A 26,769-nucleotide genomic window follows, 5' to 3' on the forward strand; every position below is an offset into this window, starting at 1 on the left:
TTGGCGCCGTAATTTGAAACTTGACAATTTGCCAAGCAGCTGAAAAGGCACTGGGGTAAAAAGTTTGGGGTATTTTACTTATAAGTGTTAGTATCTGAGTATCTTAAAAATAATTAATTAAGACAACATATCAAAATAAATGCAATCAATAAAGGTCAGATCAACGCTCCTCAGAAACATTAACTTTAAATAAATAACAAATATTTTCACTGTGTAGCTGGTAACCATGATAATAATTCCTGGCTATCTGTTTAGGCCAAAAAATCTCTGGAGTACCAGAAATGTGCCAAAGTGTAACCGATTCTCGGGTTCTATCTGGTTCAAGAGCTCCGTGGCTCCGATTATGACAGATTTAATGGGCGGGGCGGTAGACCGCAGAAGATTTTGTTTATTGTTTTTGTGGTGGCGGTTATCATGCGATTGTAATATGATTTCTCTGCCAAGAGCATCCAGCGAACTTAAACCAGAACTTGAACCACATTTAGTGGCGCTTTTAACTAATTTATTGCAATTGTTCTCCCAAACTAATTCCCCGATTTATGGCTTATATCTTTCTAGTGCTCAGCAAGGGACAGGGCGAGACTAGTCGCTACCGATTTCTGGGAAAGTATGGCGGCTACTGCTGGATCCTCAGCCAGGCCACGATCGTCTACGACAAACTAAAGCCACAGAGTGTCGTGTGCGTTAACTACGTCATAAGGTGAGTCAGTCAGAGTCCATATATCCTATATACTACTATATATTATATGCTAATCGTAGAACGGGTCCCGAAGAGCCCGAGTTGAGCCAATTTGGGGCGCGATTTCCTATTGAAACGGAACAATCCCGGATATTTGCTCATTACTTTTGGGGAATTTTTATCTTTTAATTAAGCCGCCAAGCGGGAAGTGAATTCTCTTTATACTTTATCCCTGCCATTTTTAATCGACCGAGTTTAATTTCCCCCCGAGATATTTGAACAGCATGAATGGGGGATAATTGGGGTGGGCGGGGAGTGGGTGGTGCGTGTGCTCGACATTTGCATAAAGAATTCTGCGCCTCAGTTGGCGCTTTATGTAAGATTCCGCTCTCTTTTTCGCATCGATTTGGTTTTCTAATCCGTCACTTATTGAATTGTCACCGATTGCCTGGGCGTTGGCCCAGATTTTCCATTTTCCATTTGATAACAGGGCCAAATTAGCATCCCGCAATCGATTTTCCTTCTCCGCAATTTCCATATCCATAATCCGTTCGGTGTTTTCTCCGTTTCGAGCAAACAACTCTGTTTCGTGCCTTTCCGTTTGCGTTTTTATTTTTTCATATAATACATTTTATTTTTACTGACGTTGCGTGAGTCCACGTGCGGGTCAACAATGAATAATAAAGTAACAATGTCTCTAATGAAGAAGCACCTCTGCCCTCTACACCCCCAGTTACCCCCCATTCGAACCCCCTTTTCAGCTCGACTGGTAAGTACCCCTCACGATTTGTACTTACTTAATTTAAGCGTGTATGAGCAAATATTTGTGCATTGTTCCGTTTCTGTTGCCATATCGTTTTTTTTTGGTTTTCGAGTTTCACACTTGCCTGCTTTCCAAATAAATCAACAAAAAAGGAGACTGGTTTTATATATAAACTCTTCTTGTTAGGGGCGCGTTTGGTTGTTTTACCGAAAATACAAATTCATTTTTAATTGTGCACCTTTTGTGTGTTTAGAGACTCGTGTCGGTTTTGTATATAAATTCGGTGATTCGGTAGCTCATGGGAATTAGCATCATCGGTATCATCGCACACTTTCACTTGGTCAAATGAATTTCCGTGACGACATGCCTTTGTTGTAACACTGAAGAAATAATTCAGAAGCTATAAATGTATCTATTCTACTCTTTGGTAAAATAAAGAATTTCTTTAGCAATGTTCCTTTTACACAAAAATAAAAAAATGTAATACTGGTTAAATATATATATATAGAGGTTGAAAATCAAATTATTTCTTTCGGTGCACCCCTTACTTCTCCGATTACCCGCACATGATGACGAGTGCAGTGATGCGGTGCAAATGAACGCTGACAATTTGCTTTTAATTCACACAACATGTGATTAGACCCCCTCTTTTGTCCCCTATTTTATTCATTTCTCTCGTGTCTTTATTGTTCTTTTAACTGCGTCAATCAAGTTGATTCAATTGTTCAATTCTTGATTAAACTTCTTACAAATCGATTGTGTAACTACGCAATGCGTGTGCGTTCCACAAAATTGAAGGCGAGGTAAAGGGAATTTATTTCTTTATGTTCCTGAAAATAAATTTATGTGTTTGCTTAAATCGATAAACGAATATTATTAAGTTATTTTTGGTGTCCTTCTTCTACTTTTAAGATATCTAATATTATTTTATTTCGTTGACCTTTTCCTCTTTGATGTTTCGACAAGTGTGTCAGGCATTCGACTAGTTTCTGTGTTTATTTGCTATCCGCATTTAAATGACATCAAACATATTGGTTTTCTTATTGGTTGTTGCTGCTTTTGTAATTGTTGTTTGCCTAATTGAATAAAAACAATATTACACAAGCGAAAAGAGAGAGTGAGAGAGAGAGAGAGAGTCCCTGTCAATCTGCCAACTAAAGAATCTCTTTGAACTTTGTTTACCTTTTCTGGTTCTCTCACTTGTTTTATGGGTGTTGTTTTGCTTGGTTTACTCTGGGCCTGGCTTGATTTATTAACTCTGTGATAACAGTTGCTCATATGCAACAGACATGTGATAATTGCCACACCGGAAATAATTGAATTGAGTATTGTATATCGATGATAAATTAATAGCAAACCCTTTGTGCTTTACAATAGGACTAACTACACATTAAATTCAACTTTTATTTATATTATTGGTATTATTTATTATGAAAGCTAAGATACCTTTTTCTCTGTGCACTGTGAGCGTTGCTCCATCTCTCTCTTTAGCCTCTCCTCTAATGAGCTTGTCACTCAGTTGGCAGCTGGCTCAAGGTCGCTTATCTTTGGGAGCGGTGCAATCTGTTTCAGATGCGTAATTGCCGCTGCATATTTATAGATTGCTACATTTTTGCTATATTGCAAAGCCAAGAAAAGCGGCGAGTAGCTGCAAATTCCCACGCCAATCCAATTAACATTGATTAGTTGGTGTTTTTGGGGGCCGGGCTCGTTGTCCTGGAGCAAATTTGCATTTTTATAGCTTGTATAGCCCTGCATAATTCCAGCCACGCGTTGCTTTTAATTACAGAATTTCCCTCACTTTGTCTGCTGGATGCTATGCTATGCTCCTGCCTTTTCTGATTTATCGCACTTGACAGAGCCTTCGGCTGGAATCGCAGTCCCGTTCCCCGATGCCCGAAACTTTTTAGCCCTAATGGAATTTACACGAGTTCTTAACACTGTAGTGAAAGATCCCCATTAATTAATAATTACAAAGTTATTTCGGTTTAAAATATTTATTGAGAGCTGGAGCAGGCTAGGTCCTACTCCAGGAACATCCGATTTTATTCTCCCCTTACTTAAGAAATATTGGCCTTGGCTCACAATTCATATAGCTGCGCGAGCAGCGCCGCGGCCGAACGTTATTGTATATAAACATGTATATTAATATATGTGTGCCGCTGCAGAGCAGCGGTCAACGCTTATGCATAAGTGTATACGGCGCAAGCAGCGGGCGCGCATGAGAGGGAGAGTGTTATGCTCACACTGTAAACGAATGATCGGCCGCGCATGCAGACATGCCGGCTCAGCATTTAGGATGTTCATAACATTGTTGTGTGGATCGGATTACTCCGCACTTGAAGTGCTGGGAATATTTGGCCATAACCAAACGCCACAATGTTGCAGTGATATACATAAGTGGTACAGTGTGTACCCGATATGTGAGCATACTACATCTCCCTCCTTTTGAAAAATAACGTAATATAATGTAGTTATTTTCATAGTAATTATATTAAGTAAAAATTAAAAAGACAAATGAAAAAAAAATTTTGGGAAAAAGTATGCGATTATTATGCGATTATTGTTATTTGGTTTTTTTTTTTTTAAATGTATATGTTATTTAATGAGTTAACTATTTAGAGAAGTTATTGGTATTGCTATTGCTTATATTGCTTTCCTGTTTAGTTTGGTTTTTTTTTTTTTTTTAAGTTTTATTTCATATGGTCAATACGGCCATAGATTGGTTGTAGAGTCCGATGGGGTTACATGCGCAGAAGTATGTTATACTTGAAATTATGTTCCTTTCCTAATTCGCAATAAACGTCTTTATTGGATCGTACTTAGAATAAAATTTTCAAATATTGCTTTTGCAACATGTTATACTTGAAATTATGCTCCTTTCCTAATTCGCAATGAACGTCTTCATTGGACCGTACTTAGAATAAAATTTTCAAATATTGCTTTTGCAACATGTTATACTTGAAATTATGCTCCTTTCCTAATTCGCAATGAACGTCTTCATTGGACCGTACTTAGAATAAAATTTTCAAATATTGCTTGTGCAACAGTATATGCATTTTTATTTCAGACTTAGGCAGTGGACCGATCGTATCCACGATTACCCTGTCGAAAGCTGTTAGTAGTGTTTCCGTACTCGTTAATGGGGTCTTTTTATGCGTTGTTATTTTTGCTTTTGACATTTAGACATTTCCGTATGTACTCTTTAATATATCGAGTCATACCTTTCCAAAAGTAATGTCTTTTGACTTTGGCCAAAGTTTTTGTAATGCCAGTGTGACCTCCTTCTATTAGTAAATCATGTATCGTAGACAATATAGCTTCTTCATTTTATTTGGGTCACCGGGTGAGTAGCTACTCTCATATTTCTATATTTTATTGCCCATTAATTAATAATTATCTTTGAACTTGTCCAAAGATAATTTCCCACGGTGCCACTTTGAGTTGGCTGATTCGTGTATACCGGCCTGCATTTCAAGCCTTTGGAAAACTGACCTTAGCCCTGAGTTCCATTAGTATATAAATCGCTAATCTCATATCTTGCAATTATTCCGTTATTGTTCCTAAGATCATAACATGTTTTGTAATTGCAAGGTCACTACTTTACGTACGTCGTCATTGTTTATGACTCCGTAACGTTGGGCTTTGAAGCTTTTTATATAGATTGCCTGGGCAATTCTATTTATCAATTCCTGCAGGGTTATTGTCTACTTTAATTTTTTGTAGTGACTTTTTTTTAATCAGTCTGTTTTTTTTTTTTTTAAATTGGTACATAAGTGGTCTGTTATCTGTTTGACAGTGAAGTGTCTACCATAAATATATGGTTTGAATTATCTTATTGCCCAATGAGTTTCTGAATAAAATTTCGATATTGTCCGTATTTTTGATTAAACCTAATAAGGTATTGAATAAAGTAGGAGTCAAGCCGCTCCATTTAAGATATATAATTAAGGAAAGAACAACTGTTATTTATTTAATATTGATTAAAAGATTCCCGAACCAATTTGGGATACATTATAATTGTAATTGGACTAATTCATTCAAATATAACTTCGGTCCTTGCCTTTATAATATAAAAGAAGAACTATGAACCGAATTGTATCGCGTGAGGCAATACGAACCATTGTTCGTTGAAGAATAAGTTATATGTTTGGAACTTAACAGGTTTAATGAGATTAAAATTTGACATTAAGTCAAGGCTTGATAATTATTTTGCTCTACCTAGTTGATCGAATAAGCCAACAATTTAAGGGAGCTAGGTTTATCAGACAAATATTTGAAAATAACTATAGTGGGCTATTATTGACAGATACAGATGATTCCACAATTTTAATATACTTCGTACCTGGGCTTTTAGTTTTTACCCTGTTTTTTTTATTTTGGTTTGGTTAACCACAGCAATATTTCATCATTTTTTTTTTTTATATCGCGATTTTGTCAGTAGGAATTTTTACAGGATAGTGAGTGCTTTTCTCGTGTTGAATCTCGGTGATTTACACAATTGTTGAACAGGCGAATCGATTAAAGAAATTAATAGCATTATTTACGCAATTACATGGGTAAAGTCTAAGTAACGACCCTAACCTCAATGTAAGATGATCAACAATCAACACATCCTAGATTTCGAGAAAACACAAAATGCTCAACACTCCAAGTAATGGTATTTATCGTTGGGGTCGTTGAGACCAATTGCTAAATACGTTCAGCGAAGAGACTATCCCTTTCATAAACTTTTTGAATTACCTCTTGGGTATTCATGTCTTTTATTCATATATTTTCTTAGATGCTTCTCTTTTAGTTTCCCTATTTATTTTTGAAATCTCTGCCAATATTTCTGCACGTCAACTAGGGTCTGTGCACCTAGTTAACGTGTCCTTTAGTCCTGCTCTAAGGCTTGAACCTGGAATTAGTCGGTCGCAATCTTTTTGATCCCCAAGCTAAGATTCAAATAAGAGAATTCAGAATGGAACTATGGCCGGGCTACGAAACATCGATCCGTCAGCACGAAAAAGACATTCTTTTGTGCACCGAAATAGTGCACAAGGTCATGCGCACTGAGACGGTATACGATATATTGCGACGTTATTCTCAAAATCCCTCGCGTCATCAGAACGAATTTCGTCGTAGTGTCTTGGATCTAGTTGTTCTCACAGATTACAACAACAAAACGTACCGCGTCAATGATGTAGACTTTGGTCAAACTCCAAAATCGACGTTCAGCTGCAAAGGAAGGGATATCAGTTTTGTGGACTATTATCAAAATAAATACAACATCCGCATACGGGACCATAATCAACCGTTGTTGATTTCAAAAACCAGGGACAAGGCTCAGAAAACCAATGCAGATGAGTTAGTAGTCCCAATTCCAGAGCTTTGCCGAGTGAAAGGGTTAACTGACGACATGCGGGTAAATTTCCAGTTAGTGCGATCCATGGCGGCTTACACACGAATGAAGCCACAGCAACGCATTGATCGATTGCGCTCTTTCAACCAACGATTAGAAAGCACTCCCGAGAGTGTTAAAGTGTTGAAAGACTGGCACATGGATCTGGACAGGAAACTGACAGAAGTACAAGGCCGGATAATAAAACCACAGAAAATTGTGTTCCTCGACTCCAAGGTTTCTGCTGGTGAAACCGCGGATTGGACCCGACAGTTCCGAGACCAAAGAATGCTTACCAATGATTAAAACTTTAGCAGGTCAGTTGACGAGAAACCGTTAAGGTCAGTCCTGTCACGGTCGCCATGTAGTGAAAGATCCCCATTAATTAATAATTACAAAGTTATTTCGGTTTAAAATATTTATTGAGAGCTGGAGCAGGCTAGGTCCTACTCCAGGAACATCCGATTTTATTCTCCCCTTACTTAAGAAATATTGGCCTTGGCTCACAATTCATATAGCTGCGCGAGCAGCGCCGCGGCCGAACGTTATTGTATATAAACATGTATATTAATATATGTGTGCCGCTGCAGAGCAGCGGTCAACGCTTATGCATAAGTGTATACGGCGCAAGCAGCGGGCGCGCATGAGAGGGAGAGTGTTATGCTCACACTGTAAACGAATGATCGGCCGCGCATGCAGACATGCCGGCTCAGCATTTAGGATGTTCATAACATTGTTGTGTGGATCGGATTACTCCGCACTTGAAGTGCTGGGAATATTTGGCCATAACCAAACGCCACAATGTTGCAGTGTGGTACAGTGGTACAGTGTGTACCCGATATGTGAGCATACTACAACACTTTCCCCGAAAGTTTCCCCGGTTTTTCAGGGCTCAGGACGCCATTTTGTGGCAGGGCGAGTAAAAATTAAAACAATAAATTAAGGCCGGCAAGGAGGCCTGGGATAAAAATCATTCCCGGTCCGAAAATGTGTTGCATACTTTGTGGCAATAAAAGGGGATTTCATTATGATTGCCCGACCTGCCATAAAATGAACTGGAAGATGGCCAGATGACTTTAAAGCGAATTAAAGACGGGTCCTTTGTGCTCTCCATCCATTATTCATGGTTTTGGGGTGACCTTTCGTAGAGTAGAATTCCATTTGCTGACCGCAGCATAAATATTTCATATACACATGCTCTAATCGGGATTATTGACGGCTTTCCCTTTGGGAAAGGGTTCCCTAAGTTTTCCTTCTCCCCCGAAGTTTTTCTCTTCCTTTTGGGTTTGATGTTTGCGTGGTCGTAATTTTGATTTTGATTTCTTCCGAGCGATAACTCCGGTCACCTGGCTAATTGAAAAAGTTGCAGGCAGTTTCACCTCGCTTTTCTTTTTCCCTGTTTCCCCGTTGGCCTGTTGGCCTTAATTGCCTCGGATCGATTTTCCACTCCATCCGCACCTGCACATCCGACTCCGACATCCATCCCGACTCCGTTGTCTCCTCAGTGGAATGGTATGTGGCAGCAACACCCGGACAGGCGTTAAATTGCCCCGGAGTCAGTGCAGTAAGCCGAAGGAGAGATTTATGGCCGCACAATTACCTAAAGGCTGTTTCAATGGGCCGCAGATACGGGGAGTGGGAGAACTATTCTCTGTGTAGTCAGTCCTGAATGAAGAATAACGTTCCTTATAAATTTCCCCCACTTTTACCCTGAGCGATAAGGCTTAGTTATCCGGTCACGTAGTAGGCACCAGTTCGATGGCGGAATCCTGGTCTAGTCCTTATTAAAGCCGCGTTATTAATGCGGCTAAGCGATGAAGTTATTCACTCTCCTCCGATAAACCAGGCTGGCCAATTTATTATGCTAATGTTGCCCTTTTCGCCTGCAATCCCGCGTTCTGAGCGCAGGAAATGTTTGTTGATTTCCGGGCGGACTCAAGTGGACGCTCTCTGACGTCAGGATAATTAACTGCAAATGGGGCAACACTTTAACTGGAAACACTCTGGGGATTCTCAGAGAAAAGAGGAGAGAGAGGAAAACATTTTACACACGTGTAAGCCCATCGAAAATTTCAGGTGCAAAGCAGAAGGGAAAAGCGGAATTTTCAACCATCTGACGATGATGTTGGAAGTTTCCTGGCTCCCCTTGAGGAATTTAATTTGGAAGGCAAACGGAAAAGCCGCTTCATGGATGAGTTTTTCGTATCCTTGGGCAATTGTTTGCCTAGCTCACAGTCTTGCAGCTGATTCTGTTTTGATGAAGTCGCTGGCTCTTTATCTTTATCTTCATATCTGGGCTGTGACCCCATCAACGTCAACATTGCGTATACGCAACGCCCGACCATTATTTGTATAAATATTTTCATCATTCCTGCTGATGCGCCAGCAAAATGACAAATTCATAGTCACAGCTGAGCCCGCTGAATCAACTTGTTTGCATATTTATTATTTGTACCTTGATGGAAGTGGCGAGGAAAGCGCTGAAAATGGGGGAAATGGTGGAAAGTGGGGGCGAAAAGCTTGTTACTGCTCGACATGTGTGTCGTTAAATTATGTCCTGTGTACGAGTGGAAATTGCATTTTGATTGGCTTGTTGCTGCCGCTGATAGGACAGCATCTTGAGCTCTCTCCTTATTTATTTTGCCGCTTTTCCCCCGCGAAGAGTTGGGTTTGATTGCACATGAAAACGTTTTTATGCGTCGCATAAAATTTGCGTTGGAAAAGCCAAGCTCTTTCGGACAAACGGAACGTAAACGTTGTAAATTTGCCAGCATCAAAAATGGATCTGCAACGCTATCGAATTGTTAAGCAACAGCTTGGGTCACTCACTGGAAAAAATTAAGTAGCAATCCTTCTTTTAATCATCTCTATCCTAGTCAAGAGTTCAGCTTTATTTTTATCAAAAGTTCATAAATAAAGCACTTGGTTATGCCATAGAATATTCACGCTGGGCTTTTAGCTAAATTATGGTTATCCTTTTCTAGTAAGCCCAACTTTCATCTCGGCTTTAAGCCCTTTTTGATGGGCCAACCGTCCCGTTTTCCCAGCAGTTCATAATTTGATTGGAAGCCGCTTTAAGAGCAGGCTTTAAAAGTTAATGGAGTGCTCCTTTTTCGCCCGCTGAGTGAAGGGCCGAGAGGTTTGGGCGGGGGAAAGTGCCGGATTACCATATTAACATATATCTGCGGCAAATGCCAAGGCAAGGCCCTGTGTGATACGCACAATAAAACCCGATAAATCCGTCCGAAATCACAAAATGTTACCAACTTGAAGACTTTTTCACACGCAAAGAGGTGACTTTTCCGGCGGAGTGAGGGGGACACACGCACTTCGGGGGTTTTCCTGCTTTCTCCCACCATCTCGCTCTCACTTTAGGGTTTCGTAAACGCGCTGGAATTATTTCTCCCTTTCTTTTTCTAATGCCAGGTATTCCTTGGCCGTGCGTTGCATATTTGAATAAACGTCAATGTAATTGACACTTAACGGAGAAATGCGAAAGGAGCTTTAAAAGGAAGGAGAAAGTGGGGAAAGCAGGGGAGCAGAGATGAAAGACAAAGGCAGGGGTTTTTTGTTGGGTGGCCAATCTTCCAGGGGCCCAGATTTTTTCCTGGCAAACGGAAGTCAACGAACTGAACGCGTGTCTCCTGTGTGTGTGTGTGTGTGTGTGCGTGTGCTTACCTGTTTATTTCCGCTTCCACCTGCTTCTGTCAGGACGCAACGTCCTTCGGCCAGCAAATTGCGTAATTTAGCTCACGAAATGTGCTTCTTTTTCCATAATTTTAAAGTTGCGAAGGCAGCGAAGGCCCCCAATTACCATCAGCATTATTCATCTGGCCCATTTGCTTTCTCACCGCCTGCCTTTCCACCACTGAATTCTGGTAGATTTAATACTTTGTCTTTCTCGTGTCCCTCCTACACATAGAGAAATTGCACTCGAATGTATTTTTAAATGTATACGTATTGTGGAGCTCCCTGTGTACTAAACGCTCTCCTTTTCGGCTCTGTTTCTAGGCCGTTTTTGGGGTCAGGGAAATCCCCGATTTTCCCCCACTCCCCCACACAACGGCTATAAATACACGTGCCGAGCGATTTGGGAAACAATGTACCAGGACCTCCCCTTACTAAGCTCCGCTTTTCCCCCCCGCACGCTTATGATGTGACAATTACCTAGCATACTTTTCCGGGGGCCGTCCCTGACATTTGTCGGACAATAAAAAACCTTAGCAAAAGGCAAATCAATTTCACCTCCTCGCCGCCTATTACAAAATTTATTTGTTTGTTCGCTGAGCTTTTTATGGTGCTTCGATTTAACAGGAAAAACAAGGGGAAAATCTAAATAAGAACAACAAAAGGAACAACTACGGACGGCAACATCATCATATGTTTTGTTGTTCCTGCAAATATTTTTGCGTCGCATTTGTGTTTGCCTTTTATTTTTTTCTGTACCCCAAACGTTCTCTCTTTTCCGGCACTTTCTCCGTTTTCTTTATTCTATGCGTGTGCTTGTGTGTGTGTCGTTGACTGGTGAAAGTGAAAGTTTTGCTCATTTTCCATGCCATTGCACGAGCCTAAATGGTGCGCTCTCTTGCTCGCTCTTCATCGCTCTCCCCGGAGGATTACATAACGCGGCGAAAGCGAAAGTGAAAGCCGAGCGGTTCAGGGAAAAAATTGGAGTTCAAGGTCCCTCGTAGGCCGCATGCTCAAGAGAAATTTAAACGGCGGCGAGAGAGCTGGATTACTCTCTTTTTGAGCCTAAATGTAGGCCGCATTTGGAGTAAAACGGAGCTGTGCCAGCTTTCCCAGTCCCGCCCCCGCGTTTCCCGCCCACTTTTCCTGCCCGGGGCGTGGGTAACAAGTTCCTGCTTGCACCAGAAATCCTGAAAACAGCTGAGCGTGGAAACTTCGAGGTGTGAGTTTTGGGAGGGGGTGGCACGTGTACCGTTATGCGGAATGTGGAGGACGATTGCAGGTAATACTGATATCTGCTAAACTGTCTCCAGCTGGCGGCGCCTTCTTTTATGCCAGGTTTTTGCTTTGTGTTCCCAACTCTGATTTCGGCGATAAATAAGCAAGGAAAAGGAGTTTGGGAAGGAGGGATGTTCTTCCCTTTTTAATGCAAATTGAGCGATTTCATTTCTCCATAAAACAAGTTCACTTCACTTTAGACTTTTTGTTAAAAGTATCATTCTTATTATATTCTGGAAGGACTTTTGAATCTATTAATCGAACCCATTTAAGTTTAATCACAAGTTGACGTTTAAAAATTCTTTTCTATTTAAATAAACCCAAAATAAGCTTAGTTTAACAATTTAAAAGGGAATTTTGCCAAGGTAAAAATGAGAAAGTTGCTGATAAAAAACAGACAGGCAGACAAAAGGACGTGGGAAAGAGAGACAAGCATCTTATCGGGCTCAAACATTTGGCATTGCATAATTTGGGGCGCAAACGGCTGGCAAATATTCGAGTACACAAGGCCTTTGTAAGAAATTCTGGTGGGCAGAAGGGCCGCAGGGGTGGGAAAAGTTTCCCATCGTAATTGCAAATTACGCAAGTGAAGAACGCAGAGGAGCTCAGAGACAGAACCGGGCCATCAAAATGGAAATGTTTCTCGGCGTTTGAGGGCGTCAAAGCGTCGGCCCTGAAAGCAGACAGATGTCGAAGGAAAGTGAGCCCAACACGCCAACCACGCATAAAACTAAAGAACTTTTGCTCCCAAAGTTGACACAAGCCGCTGTCGAAAACAATAAAGAAGACAAACAGCGACTCGATAGATAGAGAAATGGGGAAATTCAAGAAAAATTGGGGAAAGGGCTACTAGAACAAGAAAAACTGATAAACATTTTTACAGTCGGCCTAAGCGAGTAAACAAGGATAATGAAAGTCAGGGGAAAGTAGTTAGAGACCTTCATGAGTACTGATATCTTAGAAGATTAATCAACCGACTCCACATTCTACCCAGTGGATTATTTTTTAGGCGTTTCACTAGAATTTGTCATGATACAAGAAAAACAACCAAAAAATTAAATTAAATAGAGACACCTTGCTATAAATTAAAGGAACAGAACATTATGTTTTTTTTAAGCCCCAATGACACTTAAATTAAACTGTTTTCTTTGGGCTTTTTTTAGACGTTCATAATAGTCAGCCAATTCTGAAATGTTTAGATGAAACGATGACGACATGGATTCTTTCTCAGAAATATATCCTTTCCCTCCCGATGGAAGGTCGGCTGCCCACCTCCCCCTTTTCTGGCCTACGTGAGCTGGAGCAATGCCAAGGCCTGAAATTTTTTAAAATTAATGCGCTAAGATCTTACAAAGAGCTGGGCACAAGATAAACAAATTCCGGGCGATCTTGCTATTTATATTAAGGGGTTATATCCAGTTGCGAGGCCAAAAAAATGAGCTTTTTTGAAAATTATTTTTGGAGAGGCTATTTATTGTATGAATACGTAATATATATGAAAAGATAGGTCATTATTTCATGTTTTAGATTATATTTAAAAAAAAAAAAAATTTTGGACTCCGTCGGTCCTGTAGAGGATCTCCCGAGGGTCCACTTCAAAAAAAGGTTTTGCGGTGAGCAAAATATCTCCGGTCCAAATTATCTGAAATGCAAAAAACCAAAAGGATTACGTAAAGAATAGACAAATGCTGGTAATGAGACTTGGGATTTTCAAAATTTTGATTTTTGACAAAATGGCGGCTTCCCAAACATAAAACTTTGTTTTTGGCACAAAAATTTCAACTTTGAAGTGGCTAAAAAAATCGAAATTTTTGTCGGAGCCAAAATTCCAAGTCGCATTACCTGAAAAAAATATCTAAGAAGAGAATGTGAAAGTTTCAAGTCAATCGGACAAGCCGTCTCTGAGAAATTTTGCTCACCGACTTTGAAGACATAGTTTCGAGAAAAACGCGTTTAAAGTTTTGGCTACTAGTTGAACTACATGGGAGGCGTCTTTACAAATACACTGATTACTCCAATACTATTTACCGGAATACTTTGAAATTTTCAGACAATCTTCTTAGATATATATACATTCAAAATCGGCAAAAAAAAATTTTCGATTTTTTCAAAATCGCAACTGGATATAACCCCTTAATGATAATTTGCCGTGCTCGACATCGGGCGACAAACCGCTTGACTATAATTCGGATCAGGGGGAAGCATAAATCTTCGGACGTCTCTCTTTCTTTCATTAATTCTTTTATTTATTTGGCTGATTTCTGCTTCTTTCTCCACTTGCAACATGTGACCCCATGATAGATATCCCACGCAATTCTCTTTAAATCTAATATTATTTTAATATTCGCCAGCCTCTTGTTTTTTGTCACCGAGCCATTCCACAATTTTCCATCCGATTCCGCTCTGTTTCGCCTAATTCAATAAAAAATTGTTTACACAAAGCCTCGGGGGAATCGGCAGAATCAAGTGGAATAGGTTGTGCGAGGTCTATTTTCATTAGCCTCGGGTACCCTGCCCAGAAAATGTAGTGGGGAATTGGGGTTAAGGCTTTAATAAATGCATGTTCGTACTGAAAAGGTTTAAGGTTAAACTTTATCTGCAAATTCTGCTCCCAATGATCTGATGAAATTGGTTAAAACAATTTCTTATTAGTATAAAATAGTATAGTATTGTTATTCTTGTTACAGGGTATCTAAAAATCGTATATTAATTAATAAGAACTGAGTCACATGAATTTTGTCGCCGTGTCTAGATTGATTCGAATGCTTCGCGGTCTTGTCGATGCCGAAAGCCATTTTCATTTTCATTTTCACTTTCGGTTTCATGCGGCTAGCGTGTGCAAACACAGAAAAAAATAAAGTATAAAAACACACACAACATTATTTTTATTTTTTTTCTTAAAATAATTATTATTTTAATTAAATTAAAAATATATTTACATTTTTTGTAATCGAATTATTAATTTGTAGCAATAGATTAACAGTATTTGTCGCAGTGCAGAGGGGGATCGGATTGGAACTAAAAGTGGGAGGCATCGCAAACTGCGCGTGGCATGAGAATTTCCAAAATAGCCGAAATAAAAAAAGAATAGAATTCTGGTCACATGCAGAACGATGAAAATGATGGCGGGAGGCGCGGGGGAAAACCGAGGCACGTGGGCTGATTCCAACGCAGAGAAAAACTAGAGAAAGAGAACGCGAATGGAGAAAGAGCGAGGAAGAGAGGCTGGAGCATCCCGTACACATGTTCCTGAGTGACTTTTGATGGATGCCACGCCTCGGTTACATCCTGCAGGACCCTCGAATGCCTTTTTATTTGCTTTCCTTTTCCTTCCTTTTTTTTGCCCATTGTCCCTTTTTTAAGGCCGTTTTCTTCTTATCAATTTGCGAGCCAGTTTATTAATTTTCCTGGCCCAAACTAGATTTATATTTGTCCCACATAATGTCGGGCATAAATCAGTTGGACAGATGCGTTACGTGGGTTATGAGGAGTTTTTATAAGTTTAATAAAAAAATTTCTAAATTTCGATGGGATTCCCTGCATATTTCGGATTTATAAAAATGTATATCCTATTATGCGGCATTAAATACTCGTATAGCTATCCCAAAGAAACTGATGTACTGTTTCAAAAGCAAAAAGTCAACGCTAATGGTGTTTATCATAATAAAGCGTATAACAGCTGATCCAAACCGCTCCCAACTCCGATTATGTGCACTTTTGACCATTGCGTGCCATTTGGTCATTATTAGTGGACTCGTTTTTTATTTTGGCCAGACATTGTTTGGACAGCAGACCGAGTTTAATATTAATTCGTGACTGAACGCCCCCCGAAATACCCGCCCACCGGAAGGCCGGCAATCAATGGCCCAGTCTTTTCTGGACTGGACTGGCTAACTAGCCGAATGAATAAATGAGTGAGCCGAATGAAAACGAGAAAATGGGAAAATGGCTTTCCTTTGATGACTTCGTTTCGAGGGCAGCTCCTCTGCATTGATGGAGCCAATTTCCTCGGCCGCCGCCAACATTCAATTGCGGCGCTTTTGGCCTTTTTATTAGCAATTCGCAGTGTAGTAGTACCCATCATCATCACCATCATCTCCGTCATGCCAGCCATCAATCATGCCACGCCAAATTGTTTAGAATAAATGTTGTTTTAACTTGTTATTATTATTGTTGGTATTTGCGTGTCGGCTGCCTGGAATCATTCTCGCTGTTGTGGCGGTAGCTTGTTATTTTAATTAAGCGTTTCATTATGTCGCTAATTTGTTGAAATTAAACCTAAAAAGAAAGACTAAACTGAAAACACATGACAAACTGTCGGTAGCAGAAAAAGCTTCAAACGTGTGGCACACTTTTTGTTCGGTTTAACAATTATTCGATGGCGATACCATCTTCATACACACTCAAACAAATTGATGGCAAGGCAACCTTTGATCATATGCTAACTACACAAGAACAAAATTGTAGACTAGATTTTTTTAAGGTAGAATAATCGCATTGTTGTTTAAATCCTAAAACAATTTAAAGGCTTAGGAATCTTGAGTGATTGGCATTGTGTGAAATGTAATACCTCTTATTTTTTCCCGTGCACATAGACATATCAATCTTTCGTTTAGAGTGCTGCCCCTTTTCGCTCGCTCCGCCAACAGATGATAATTGTTTATTTGTGTTCTCACTTTCCGCTCGCATTCGTCATTATCGGCGTATCTGTATCTCGGATATAACATAACTCATCCGCTTGCCAGTCGGTGAATCCCCCTCTCGCCTTTGCTGAATCTTTTGCTGTGGCTTTTGTACCTTTTGTTGGCCTTATTGTTCGGCGCTTAGATAAACACACAGAGATACAGATACTCAGCGCGGATACAGATACAGGGCAGCAGGACTTTCTGGCCTCTGTTGGCTGAGAGCACACAAAAAGTGTGATATATAATAGCCAGCTGCCTCCTCCTTTTCCACCTTTTTTTGCCTCCGACAGTTGTCAACACTTGAGTGGCGTGCTGTTGCCTTCGTCCTGCAAAAAACATGAAATCCAAGGCTTGTCACAAAGGATAAATCAATATTGGTCGAATCCGCAAGATTTGGCCTTTGATTCGCTGTTGATTCGGCTGCTCGTAAATCGTGGATTATCGCGTTCCCTCCCCCACGAAGCTTTCCGATCGATTTGCGTCAGCTTTCATAATCTTATCTGGGTTCCCCAATCCGCAATTAGCTTCTGGTCAACTTATGGCCCATTTAAAAAGTATTTACTGTCCCATTAATGGGATAACATTGCACACTGCTCGAAAACAAACCATTTATTTGCCTTATTTAATGCCTTTCAAACACCTGTTTGCCCAAACATTTCAAACTAAGTCCGGCTGATTGATCGCTCATTGAGTCGATTATCCGACATCACCAAATGATGCGAAACTCTAGAACCAGAAGCTGTTTTAGAAGGATACAGGAAGAGAATCCCCGAATTACCTGGAGAGCTTCCCTCTGTTTCCTTTTCTTTGTCACCTTTTTTGTTGATTGCCTCGTCATTCCCGAATGGTTTTTTTTCTGTTCACGGCAGAAAACTTGATTTGATTTTTGGACTTCTCGTTTTTCTCTCCATCACTCCTCTTTACGTGTCTGCCTTATCATGTGTTCCCTGTCTGTGCATTGCCAAATCTTTTTCGCCGACTTTTTTCGTTTTCGATCTGTGGTGCTCGTGTTTTCTTTATTTTTGCAAAGTGCCTGGAGAGACGCCCGTCGCAGAAACCAGTTCCACCAGATGCCGGCCGGCTCGCCAGCGGAGCAAAAACACAGACGCGGCACACATTCGATCTGCCTGCTCACTTTTTTGCACTTTTCGAGTTCCCCAGACATCCGATTACCCCGTATCCCCACCCCACTAAATATATCTCTCGATCGGTGAAAGAGCGCTCAACTCACTGACTCACTCGCTCTCTCTCTCCCTCGCTCTCTCTGTTTTGAGCGAGTTTGGTTTGGAGTGGCCCATGCTGCTCCGCTTGGCACGTATGCCAGATTTGAAAGCCCCATAACCAGACTAGCCCCAGACCAAGACCCACAATCGCTGGGGGCATTTCTGCGGAATTCGGAAACCCCGTTTGCACCTGCTGCCCCGTGAGTCTATGCACAGCAGAGGTGGGTAAAATAGGAGCACAGCTGGAGTTTGAGTTATAAATTTTAACTTTAGTACTCTGAGTTTTTGTTTTAAGCATTACTTTGCCAAGTGAAATATGCTAAATTTCGCATTATTTTTGTATGCTTGTATGCTATTATCTTCTCCTTGGCTGTTCGTATCTATGTATCTGCGAATCCAGTAGTCGCGACGTGAGTGGAACGGCGTCGCCCCTTTCGATTTCGAGTTCGCCGCCTATTGAGCATGTTTCGCAAATTGTTGCCAGAATTACGTGGCAGCAAAAAGCCATAATACAGGGTAACTGCCGGCGGAACTTATGAAATAATTCTCCAGATGCCGTGCTTGGAAGAGGTTGGGGGAATCGGGGTATTGGGGATGGGGGATGGGAGATATGCATCTGACCGATTTGCAACTGCGCAAATGATTTACTCATTCGTGTCTAGACCCGGTGCTCTCGATATGGACATGGATTTGGATGTGGATCTCGCCATAATGCATGTGGGCAGATGTTTAGAAGGTATCTGTTCACATAAGTCGATTTGAATTCTGCTTTTGCTCAATTGCATCAAACTTTGTGAATTGTGTTAGGCATTTGTCATAAATTCAATGCAAATAAAATACATAAATAATTTCATGTGATGAGTAAGAACAATTATGTGGCCATAAATCATTGTTTGATAAACTTGAGGAAGTTTAGAGTTCGTCATTTTCAAATCTATATACCATACATGAAATATTCAACTTCTCTTCTAAATTATCTTATTGTGCTGCAATTTAAAAATGGTTTTTTTTTGGGGTAACAACTTCCCTTTTTCTTTTTTCATATGCAATAAGAGTAGTCAGCTGCGATTCTGGGTATTGAAGCATTTTACTTTGCGGTCGAATTCCGTCAAAGATTAGGCTTCCCCCTCCGATTTTGCCCAATTCCTGTGTCATGGTCTTGAGTCATCACGGGATTGTTATGCTTGCGAGTTAACTTCTAACCGGACGACTTTTGGGGGCTTGTCATTCCGTGGAGCGACGTAGCATGATGTAGCACTTTCGATCAGACAGTCGAAGTGCATATTGCCAGGGAGGAAGTGTAAACTTTGTGTGTATAATATGTGTGTATAGACCGGTTTATCTGGACGCCTGATTTATTTGGGTCATATATTCTGGAGTTCCTGGGTGCATGCTTTTAATGTGATTGAAGTCCGACAGTTGATTTGTACTGTGGCCAAGTGAATTGCATGCCATTTCAGCTTGTCTGCGGTGGCATCCAGTGTTCATTTCCCCTTTTGCCGTCTTCAAATCCCCTAGATGCCACTGCATCCGAAAATAAACTCGAAAGGGGTGAAAATTCCTTTCCAGCTGGCCGAAGATGTCTCTCTTTGGGTCTTTGCTTTTTTCGCCTACCTCATGGCTCGTTTTGTTTGCTTTTGGCACACTTTGAGTTTATTTTTGAAACAATTTCCACTGCTGTTTGCACTGGATTCGTTTATAGCTCGCGAAATATTCCCATAAAAGACGCGGAAAATGTCGGCACTGACAATGTGATAACTGCTCGATCTTGTCCAGTCAACAAGATAAATAATAATCGATTCATTAAGGAGTCGCTAATGGATTGAATGGGCATGGGAATTCGTGGCGGCGAACCACATTCCTTTTAAAATACTAATAAGAGAGGTTTAATCTTGACTATGCGAAAATCATGGGAATTTATTCTGAGCAACTTGTGAAATTCGCTGTGTGCAATAATTTGTTACTTAATGGATCTCTGCTTGTTTTTTCGGCCTTCAATTATTTATTGTTCGCTTCGCCGTGGAAAATGTTTGGCCCGAATTTAATTTGAATTTATTTCTGTCGTCCGCAGCAACAAAAACTGCATAAACATTTGGAATTTATTTGCCTTCATTCCGACTTTAATATGGTGTTTGCCGAGTTCGCTTCTCCTCTCCATCTGCATGTTTGCGCTGGTTTGGGGAACACGTTTCTGGGGATATTCTGACACTTTGTGCGGCGAGTGGGAGGTGGAATCACCTTTTGCCCGCCCACTTTTGTTTCACCTTTCCCATCCCACACTTTAGTTGGGCTTTTAACGAACAGGCTCACGAGATTTCATCAGCGAGTTGTGTAAATTTGATGCACTCAAAAAGTGAGAAGACAAATGCCACTGAAGAGGATACAGGCAACCACACACACACCCTTACTAACGCACACTTACGCACTCACCTACACACTTAAACGCTTTATTTCGTTTTCAAGGCAAATCGTAAAATTTCTGCAAATACTTTGCTCCTGTTTTGTCCCCTTCACTCAGTCGTGCGCTCTTTCTTCCTCTTCGTGTTTGTCCTGGCAGGCCTATTATTTATCCTTCTCTCTCTGAGTGCGTGTGTTAGCGTTTGTGTGTTCTTTTTTATGCCCATCACGCAATGGCTTTAGTTTTATGGCGAAATTAGCGAATGTCGACTCGGGCAATGCCAGCTCATATTTGTGAAATATAGGATTATGGCCAAGAAACATAGAGAAAAAGGACGTTTCATTCGATAGAACCTGTGCATGGTCACACTATATCGTTTTGACTGTCTCTTTTAATATGTGAGTTTGTCAATAAAAGCAAAATAAGTTGAATGATGCTGATAACACGAATAGAAAATGATATATCTCATACGCCATGTTGGCTAAGGAATTGAAACATTTTCCCAGTGGCAGCTGCTTTCGAGTTTTTACTGTACGGACTGTAGGGAAATTGGAAAAGCAATAAGTTCTTGTTTCTGACTGATAAACATGAATATTTTAGGCCTTTTATTTTTACGTCTTTTTTGGAAGGGCCGTGGGAGGACGATTCCCACGTATCGATTTCAGTTTTGCCCATTTACGGTTTTTTTTGTTCCATTATTTGTTTCATACTTTTAGGCGTATGTGAGGCAACAATACTAATTTTAAAAATACCTAAGCATCGGTAATGCGATTGCGATTAAACACTATCATTGCTATCAGCTGATGTGCATAACTCACCGTTTAATGTTCAATTTTTTGTAAGCGGAAAAGATTAGGCTTTAAAAGAGGTACTTTGCCTTAGTCTCAAAATATACTCTTTGTTGGTGGGGAAAAAGAGAGTGAGCGACAAAGGTTTTTTTGCATCGCTCAGCTGATTTGTTTGGCATAAAAACAATAATAAATCGGTAGTGAATATGAGAGAAATATTATAGCTCATGTTTTTCACTCAAAAATACTTTGTAGAACGAGTACTTTCGTGGGGGAGCATACTTAATATTCAGTGCGCAGGCGTCTCTCTCTTCACTCAGAATGGATTCTCTCTTGGGGACAGGCTCTCTTTTTGGCGTCGCTTCGCAGCCGCTTTGAAAAAAGCATTCGCTTTCGGATTTCCACTCATTCGTCTCTCAAATTTCGCAGCGCTCACTTCACTTTTTCCGTGCACTGCTTCCCGAAAAAATATTAAAATTAAAACTTGAACCGAAAAAAACTGAGAGGCGCACTAAAGTGACTAAAAAAAAAAAACTATTAACTAAACTCTGCCGCCGCCGCCGTTGCTATCTCACTCGCACCTCTCCGATCGCCGCGTCGTGCTTAAAAACAATCGCCGATTGACGTTTTGTTTTACTTCGCCAGCTGCCGTCGAGTCGAGTCGAAGTGCAAAAAAGTTAAATAAAATGCTAAATATCAGCTCAAAGAAAAAAATTAACTAAACAAACCCAAACGGAACTGTAAATATTTAATTAATAACTATTAAAAACAAAAAAAAAATAACGCTGAACAAGTAAAGTTTCAAAGGTAAAAGATCAGCCCAATAATAAGAGTAAATTAAATTACATAAAAAGCCTAAAGTTTTTTTGTACACCTAGTGAAACTCGTGAAAATAATAAAAAGTCACCAAAAAATAAAACAAAAAGTAAAAAATTGACGAAAATAAACTTAATCACACACACAAGCGGGGGACTATAAGTATATTAAAAAAACATATAATTGCTATTTTAATCAGCCCCTGCATGTGTGTGTGAACGATTATCAAAAATCTGAAACGGTCCAGCAAAAAAATTAAGAATAAAAAAGAAAATTAGCATATAAAAAACATCTAAAAAGAAAGAAACTCATTAGAAAAGTGTGCAAATGTTTGTTACACGCGGAAAAGAGAAAAGCGCCCGAAATATTAATAAATGATACAATAAAAATAAAGAATTGAAAAGTAAATTTAAATAAAAGAGACAAAGTTTTACACAACACTCGTTCCTAACCTGTAAAATCCTCTGCTGCTGCGCTGCAACTGCGACGTCGACTGCAACAAATTGCATTCTGCGTGCATTGTCCAAAAAAAAGAAATTCTCTCGATTTGCTCTCTTTCTACGCCTCACTTTTCGCCACATTGCATTGGCAAATTTGCATTACATAAATTTGCTGATCATTTGCATTTGTTTATTAAATTTTAGTGTGTTATTTTATGGCCAAGAGTGCGTGTAATTGAATATATGTACTTTTTGTGCAAGCGATTACACAACTCTCAGTAAACATAAAACACAATTCTCAATTCTCCACTCTTTTGATCTCGTTTTACTGTCTTTTTCGTTCATTCAATTTACTGCATACACACACTAGCGTGAGCAATTACTGATATTTTAGGGGGCCTGTTAAGAAAGAAGGGGGCGGGGCAGGGGACACCCGTTATTGCCCCGCAATTGAAAGAGAAAAAAAAAGGAGCAAAAAAGGAGAGCGAACTTACACAGCCTCTTGCTTTTCAGACAATTTGTGTTTGTTGTCGTCCGCTTGTTTTGTTCCTCTCTTTTTATGGTCGCCAATTTCTCGTATCTCTATCTCTGTTTTCCGTTTTTCGACGCAATTTGTTACACAATAAGAAAATTTGTTTGGTTGCATCAAAACTTTGCCCAAAGATTTGCATTTACCAATTTCCACATCCATTCACTGTGTCAAACTCAAAAATACATTCTTGAGATGCATTGTCAACAAAAATCCCAATTTCGGTTATAGAAAACCAAATTTAAGATATGTACATATATCTTATAAGAATCCACATTTAGATTCCAGTTCCTCTACAGATTTGCGAAATCGCAAACGGGAACCGGTCAAATAGTTCTCTTGGCCATTGTTACGCTTTATTTGTTTTATTTTTTGCTCAACAGCAGCTTGTTTAGTTGCGCTGGGTAATTAATTTGTGCATTTGCGAAAATCGTGGGGAAAAGGGGCGCGGCAAAAGATCAGGCGATCGAGCAGCGCTGCTGACTTCGCACTTCGAAGTCTCGCACTCGAAAATCCATCAGAACACTCGAAGATTCGCGATCCGAGATTCAGGTTCCACATTCCACTCGAGTTGCACAGTTCAAGAGTTGAGAGGAAAGATCGCGGGTGCAGTTTCTATCTGTATCTCTTATCAGTCGTTGCAGTTTGTTCTCGAACATTTCACCAACTCAACGGCACTTCAAACAGCCTGAAGTGTTACTTGTTACAAACAGCGCCGGTTGCAATAATAGCACACTATTTGAAATTCAGGTATTTCCCGTGAAGTAATATTTAATCTGTAAATTGGTGGTTTTTAATATGGTATATATTTCCAGTAAAAGAAACCAATTTATTTATATCGGGCTTATTAACGTATAATTAGGTTTAATATGATGCTGATCATTAAATATGTTTCTAGTTTTTCCACTAAGGCATGATTGAGATAATCAGTAAATAATGGCAGTGATATATCATCGCTTTACTGAAATTTTATATGTGAGGGTAGAAAACTTTGTTAAAAAGATCAAGTCCTCAGCACTAGAATTTATCCACGTTTTCATTCACAAAGAAAAGTTTGTGTAGATAGATATCGTCGAAGATTATCAATTGATGTCCGAAAATAGTCTTGCTCTCTAACTGGTTTATAGTGACCTTTCTCCACTTCGATTGTGGCATTGTTAGTGCTATCTCCTCAACCGTAGCTGTACGTATTTACTTGGTCATTTTTTGGGGGCTTTTAATTAATAATGTGATGTAAGCCTCCTCCCTGAAAAGGGGCCGATCCACCGGTAACGATCGTCGGTTCTAACTGGTTGCGACTGGCCGTGTCAAACGACAGGCCCCAACAATTGGCGAGCTCAACAATGAAGATGGAGCAATTATTTAAGTGTATCGGTAGTGCGCTGTGTTGTATCTACACCTATGTCGGCTGGGAGGGTTGTATCTTTTGTTGTCCACTCAGTGCCTTCCGGTTTTACGGGCAGGTGGGTGTGTTTTCCACGGGCGTATGTTCTGCGTAAGTTTCTCAATCGTCCTAATCAATCGATGAGCGGACTTACGCAAGCCAGAAGTCGTGTGACATTGAGCCCCTTCTTTCCACGCCCCAAAAGTGGGCTGGTCACCTCTGGGTAAATCGTAGATCTTCGATTGTCCAAGTGAAGACCCTTCACTTCAATGTCGAGCTGCCCCTAACTATGGTACTTCTCGAACGACGTATTTTGTACTATTTCACCAGAGGGACGAGCCCCCAAAAATCGGTTCGCCTGGCGTTGTTGTTATTGCGTTTTCATACCACTGGAAATTATAAATAATACTCGGCTGTTTGTTTTGGCGCTGGCGCTGGCGTCGGTGATATTCCGCCCCATCATGTCCAGCACTCGAGGCCGGGGCACAAATATAGCGCTGCTATCGTGCGATGGCGCCTTTATCGCCAGATCAGTCGCAGCACGCATTCCACGGGGGTTTCACGGGGGCCCCACGGGGGCTTCACGCGCCCAAAGTTTGACTCTCAGCCACTCCGTGCATGCACAGTCGTCGCTTCTTGTTGTTGTTCGTTTTTTTTTTTTTACGGGCCTTTATGGCCGCGAAACGTAGCAGTCCGGCCGGAGACTCCATCAGATCACAATTCAGGCTGAGTCGGCCGATCGTGCGAATGCGCAATCTTATCGCCGGAGAGCTGAACGCTGAAAGGTTCTCGAGACGTGCGACGTACGATTCCCGGTTGCCGGGCTCTCTCAGGATTTCGGGTCTGGGCTCCATCGGATTACTGATTACAGCGCTCGGCTTATCAATCTGGGTCTGGTGCGCTGTTGTTATTGTCATTTCAATTGTTGTAGGACACACCCACCTATTTGCGAGCTATCTATCACGACGGCTGGAAAGGCATTATGAGCGATGCCCAGCCGTCGTTTGATTTCGCTTGGATAATTGATAAGGCCTGGGAAGGTGATTCTCAAAAATCGGCAGTCTGGCATTGGGGAAACGTGACTTATCGGCGGGCGAAAATTTTCCAATGGCAGTTGTGAAATCTAGGAAACCGCCCAGAAGTCGCTAATTCGGAATAGGAATGGTCGGTGATCACGTTTCGAGGCAGCCGTGTACGGACTTTTACCCGCAGTAAAGGTGCACAGAAAATAGTTGTTGATTCTCCACTGCAATAAAGATAGATCGATGAATAGTTTTGCAATAATTCAGCATTTCCAAGCAACATTGACCTCTTAAAGCGCAAGCTAAGCTTTCTACTTAAAATGATCTTTTTAAACCCTTTAAACTTGGTGGATCTATATAATTCTTGGCTATTTTAATCCAAGAAAGACGCAAATAGAAAATTGAATTGTTGATAAAACCTTTATCTTATGCGGTCTCAGTGAAATCAGAAAGCAGGCAATTGGTGAACATTCTTATCAAAAGTGATAAGTAATATTAACTCTTGTACAAAACGTTGTTATTTTCTTTTCCGTGTGATCATACGAGCGAAAATACGCTAGTTTACTCAGGAAATTCCGGCTCAACTCGGCTCGTTTGGGGATCCGTAGTGTTAATTAAGTCTGGTTAATTGGTAGTTACCTACCCAGAACAAGTGGCAAGCAGTCGCAGCTGATTGCCCGAAGAGAGTGCAGTATTTTCTGGACTCTCACTTTGAGATACAGTGTTCAGATACTTTCGAACGAATCCCGCGAATCTCTTTTCTCGCCGTGGTGTAACAAACGAGTGCAACGCGAATAAGTAACCGCAGAAAGGCATTTGAATTAAACCAAATCGAACCGCGTTTGTGCATCTTCATCTTGCAGTAATCTTGAGAACAAACATGAGATATACTCACTCGCTCAACAAACGGCGGCAAGTGAGCAAAAGGAACACCAACCAGCTGAAACCGAAACCGAGCGGCCAGAAAAAGCAGCAACTCCCGAGGTCGTCCTTCAGGAACCCAACAAGGAAACCGGAAACAAATCAACCCCAATAGAGGTTGAAGGCCGAGAGCAGCCAATCGAGAGCAAGGAATCAGAAAAGACCATCGAGGAGAAACCTCTAGAACCACCAGCCATCAAATCAGCTGAGAGAAACCCACCAGCGACCGCCACCACTGCGGCCGATCAGATAAAGCAGATCCCCGAGAGCAATCCCCTGAAGCAGATCCTCCAAGCGGAGCTGCTGATCAAGCGGGAGAAGTACTCCCCCGGACCGCGCACCATCACCGCCCAGCTGTTCAGCGGCAGCAGCTGCAACAGCGGCAAGATCGGCAACATCGGCGGCCTGCGCCACGAGGAGAAGCGCCCCAAGTCGGTGACCGCCTCGGTCTTCCGCCCGAGCCCCGCTCCACCGCTGACCCCACCGCCGGCGGTCCTCTGCAAGAAGGCAGCGCTCAGCGTGGAGCCCCAGCTGCCGCCCACCACCACCGCCACGGCCGCCATAATCTCGTCGAGCAACCAGCAGCTGCAGATCCCCCAGCCGAACCAACTGCAGAATCCACAACCGGCTCAAGATATGAATAAGGGATTCTGCTCGCTCTTCGCCGACGATGGACGAGGTTTGACAAGTAAGTAGAAACCCCTAGAATAAAGTTAAGATTAAAGGGTGTAGCAGAAATCTTACAAATTCAATCCCTAATCCCCTAGAAAAAC

At 41.1% G+C, this 26,769-nt stretch overlaps 1 protein-coding gene across 3 annotated transcripts in view; it reads left to right on the plus strand.

Annotated features, from left to right (window-relative positions):
* LOC108097480 (protein similar) overlaps window positions 1-26,769 on the plus strand; it is a 69,554-nt gene that overhangs the window by 25,095 nt on the left and 17,690 nt on the right. For 2 of the 3 annotated variants that reach the window (XM_017199779.2, XM_017199778.2), the window contains exons 7-8: window positions 559-700; window positions 25,939-26,684. In XM_017199779.2, coding sequence (XP_017055268.1) covers window positions 559-700; window positions 25,939-26,684 — 888 coding nt within the window. Of the gene's footprint in view, window positions 1-558; window positions 705-25,938; window positions 26,685-26,769 lie in introns of those variants that run through there. The other variant, XM_017199780.2, reaches the window with a different exon arrangement.

Source organism: Drosophila ficusphila, unplaced genomic scaffold (genome assembly GCF_018152265.1).
Source record: "Drosophila ficusphila isolate 14025-0441.05 unplaced genomic scaffold, ASM1815226v1 contig_791, whole genome shotgun sequence".
Classification (NCBI taxonomy): domain Eukaryota; kingdom Metazoa; phylum Arthropoda; class Insecta; order Diptera; family Drosophilidae; genus Drosophila; species Drosophila ficusphila.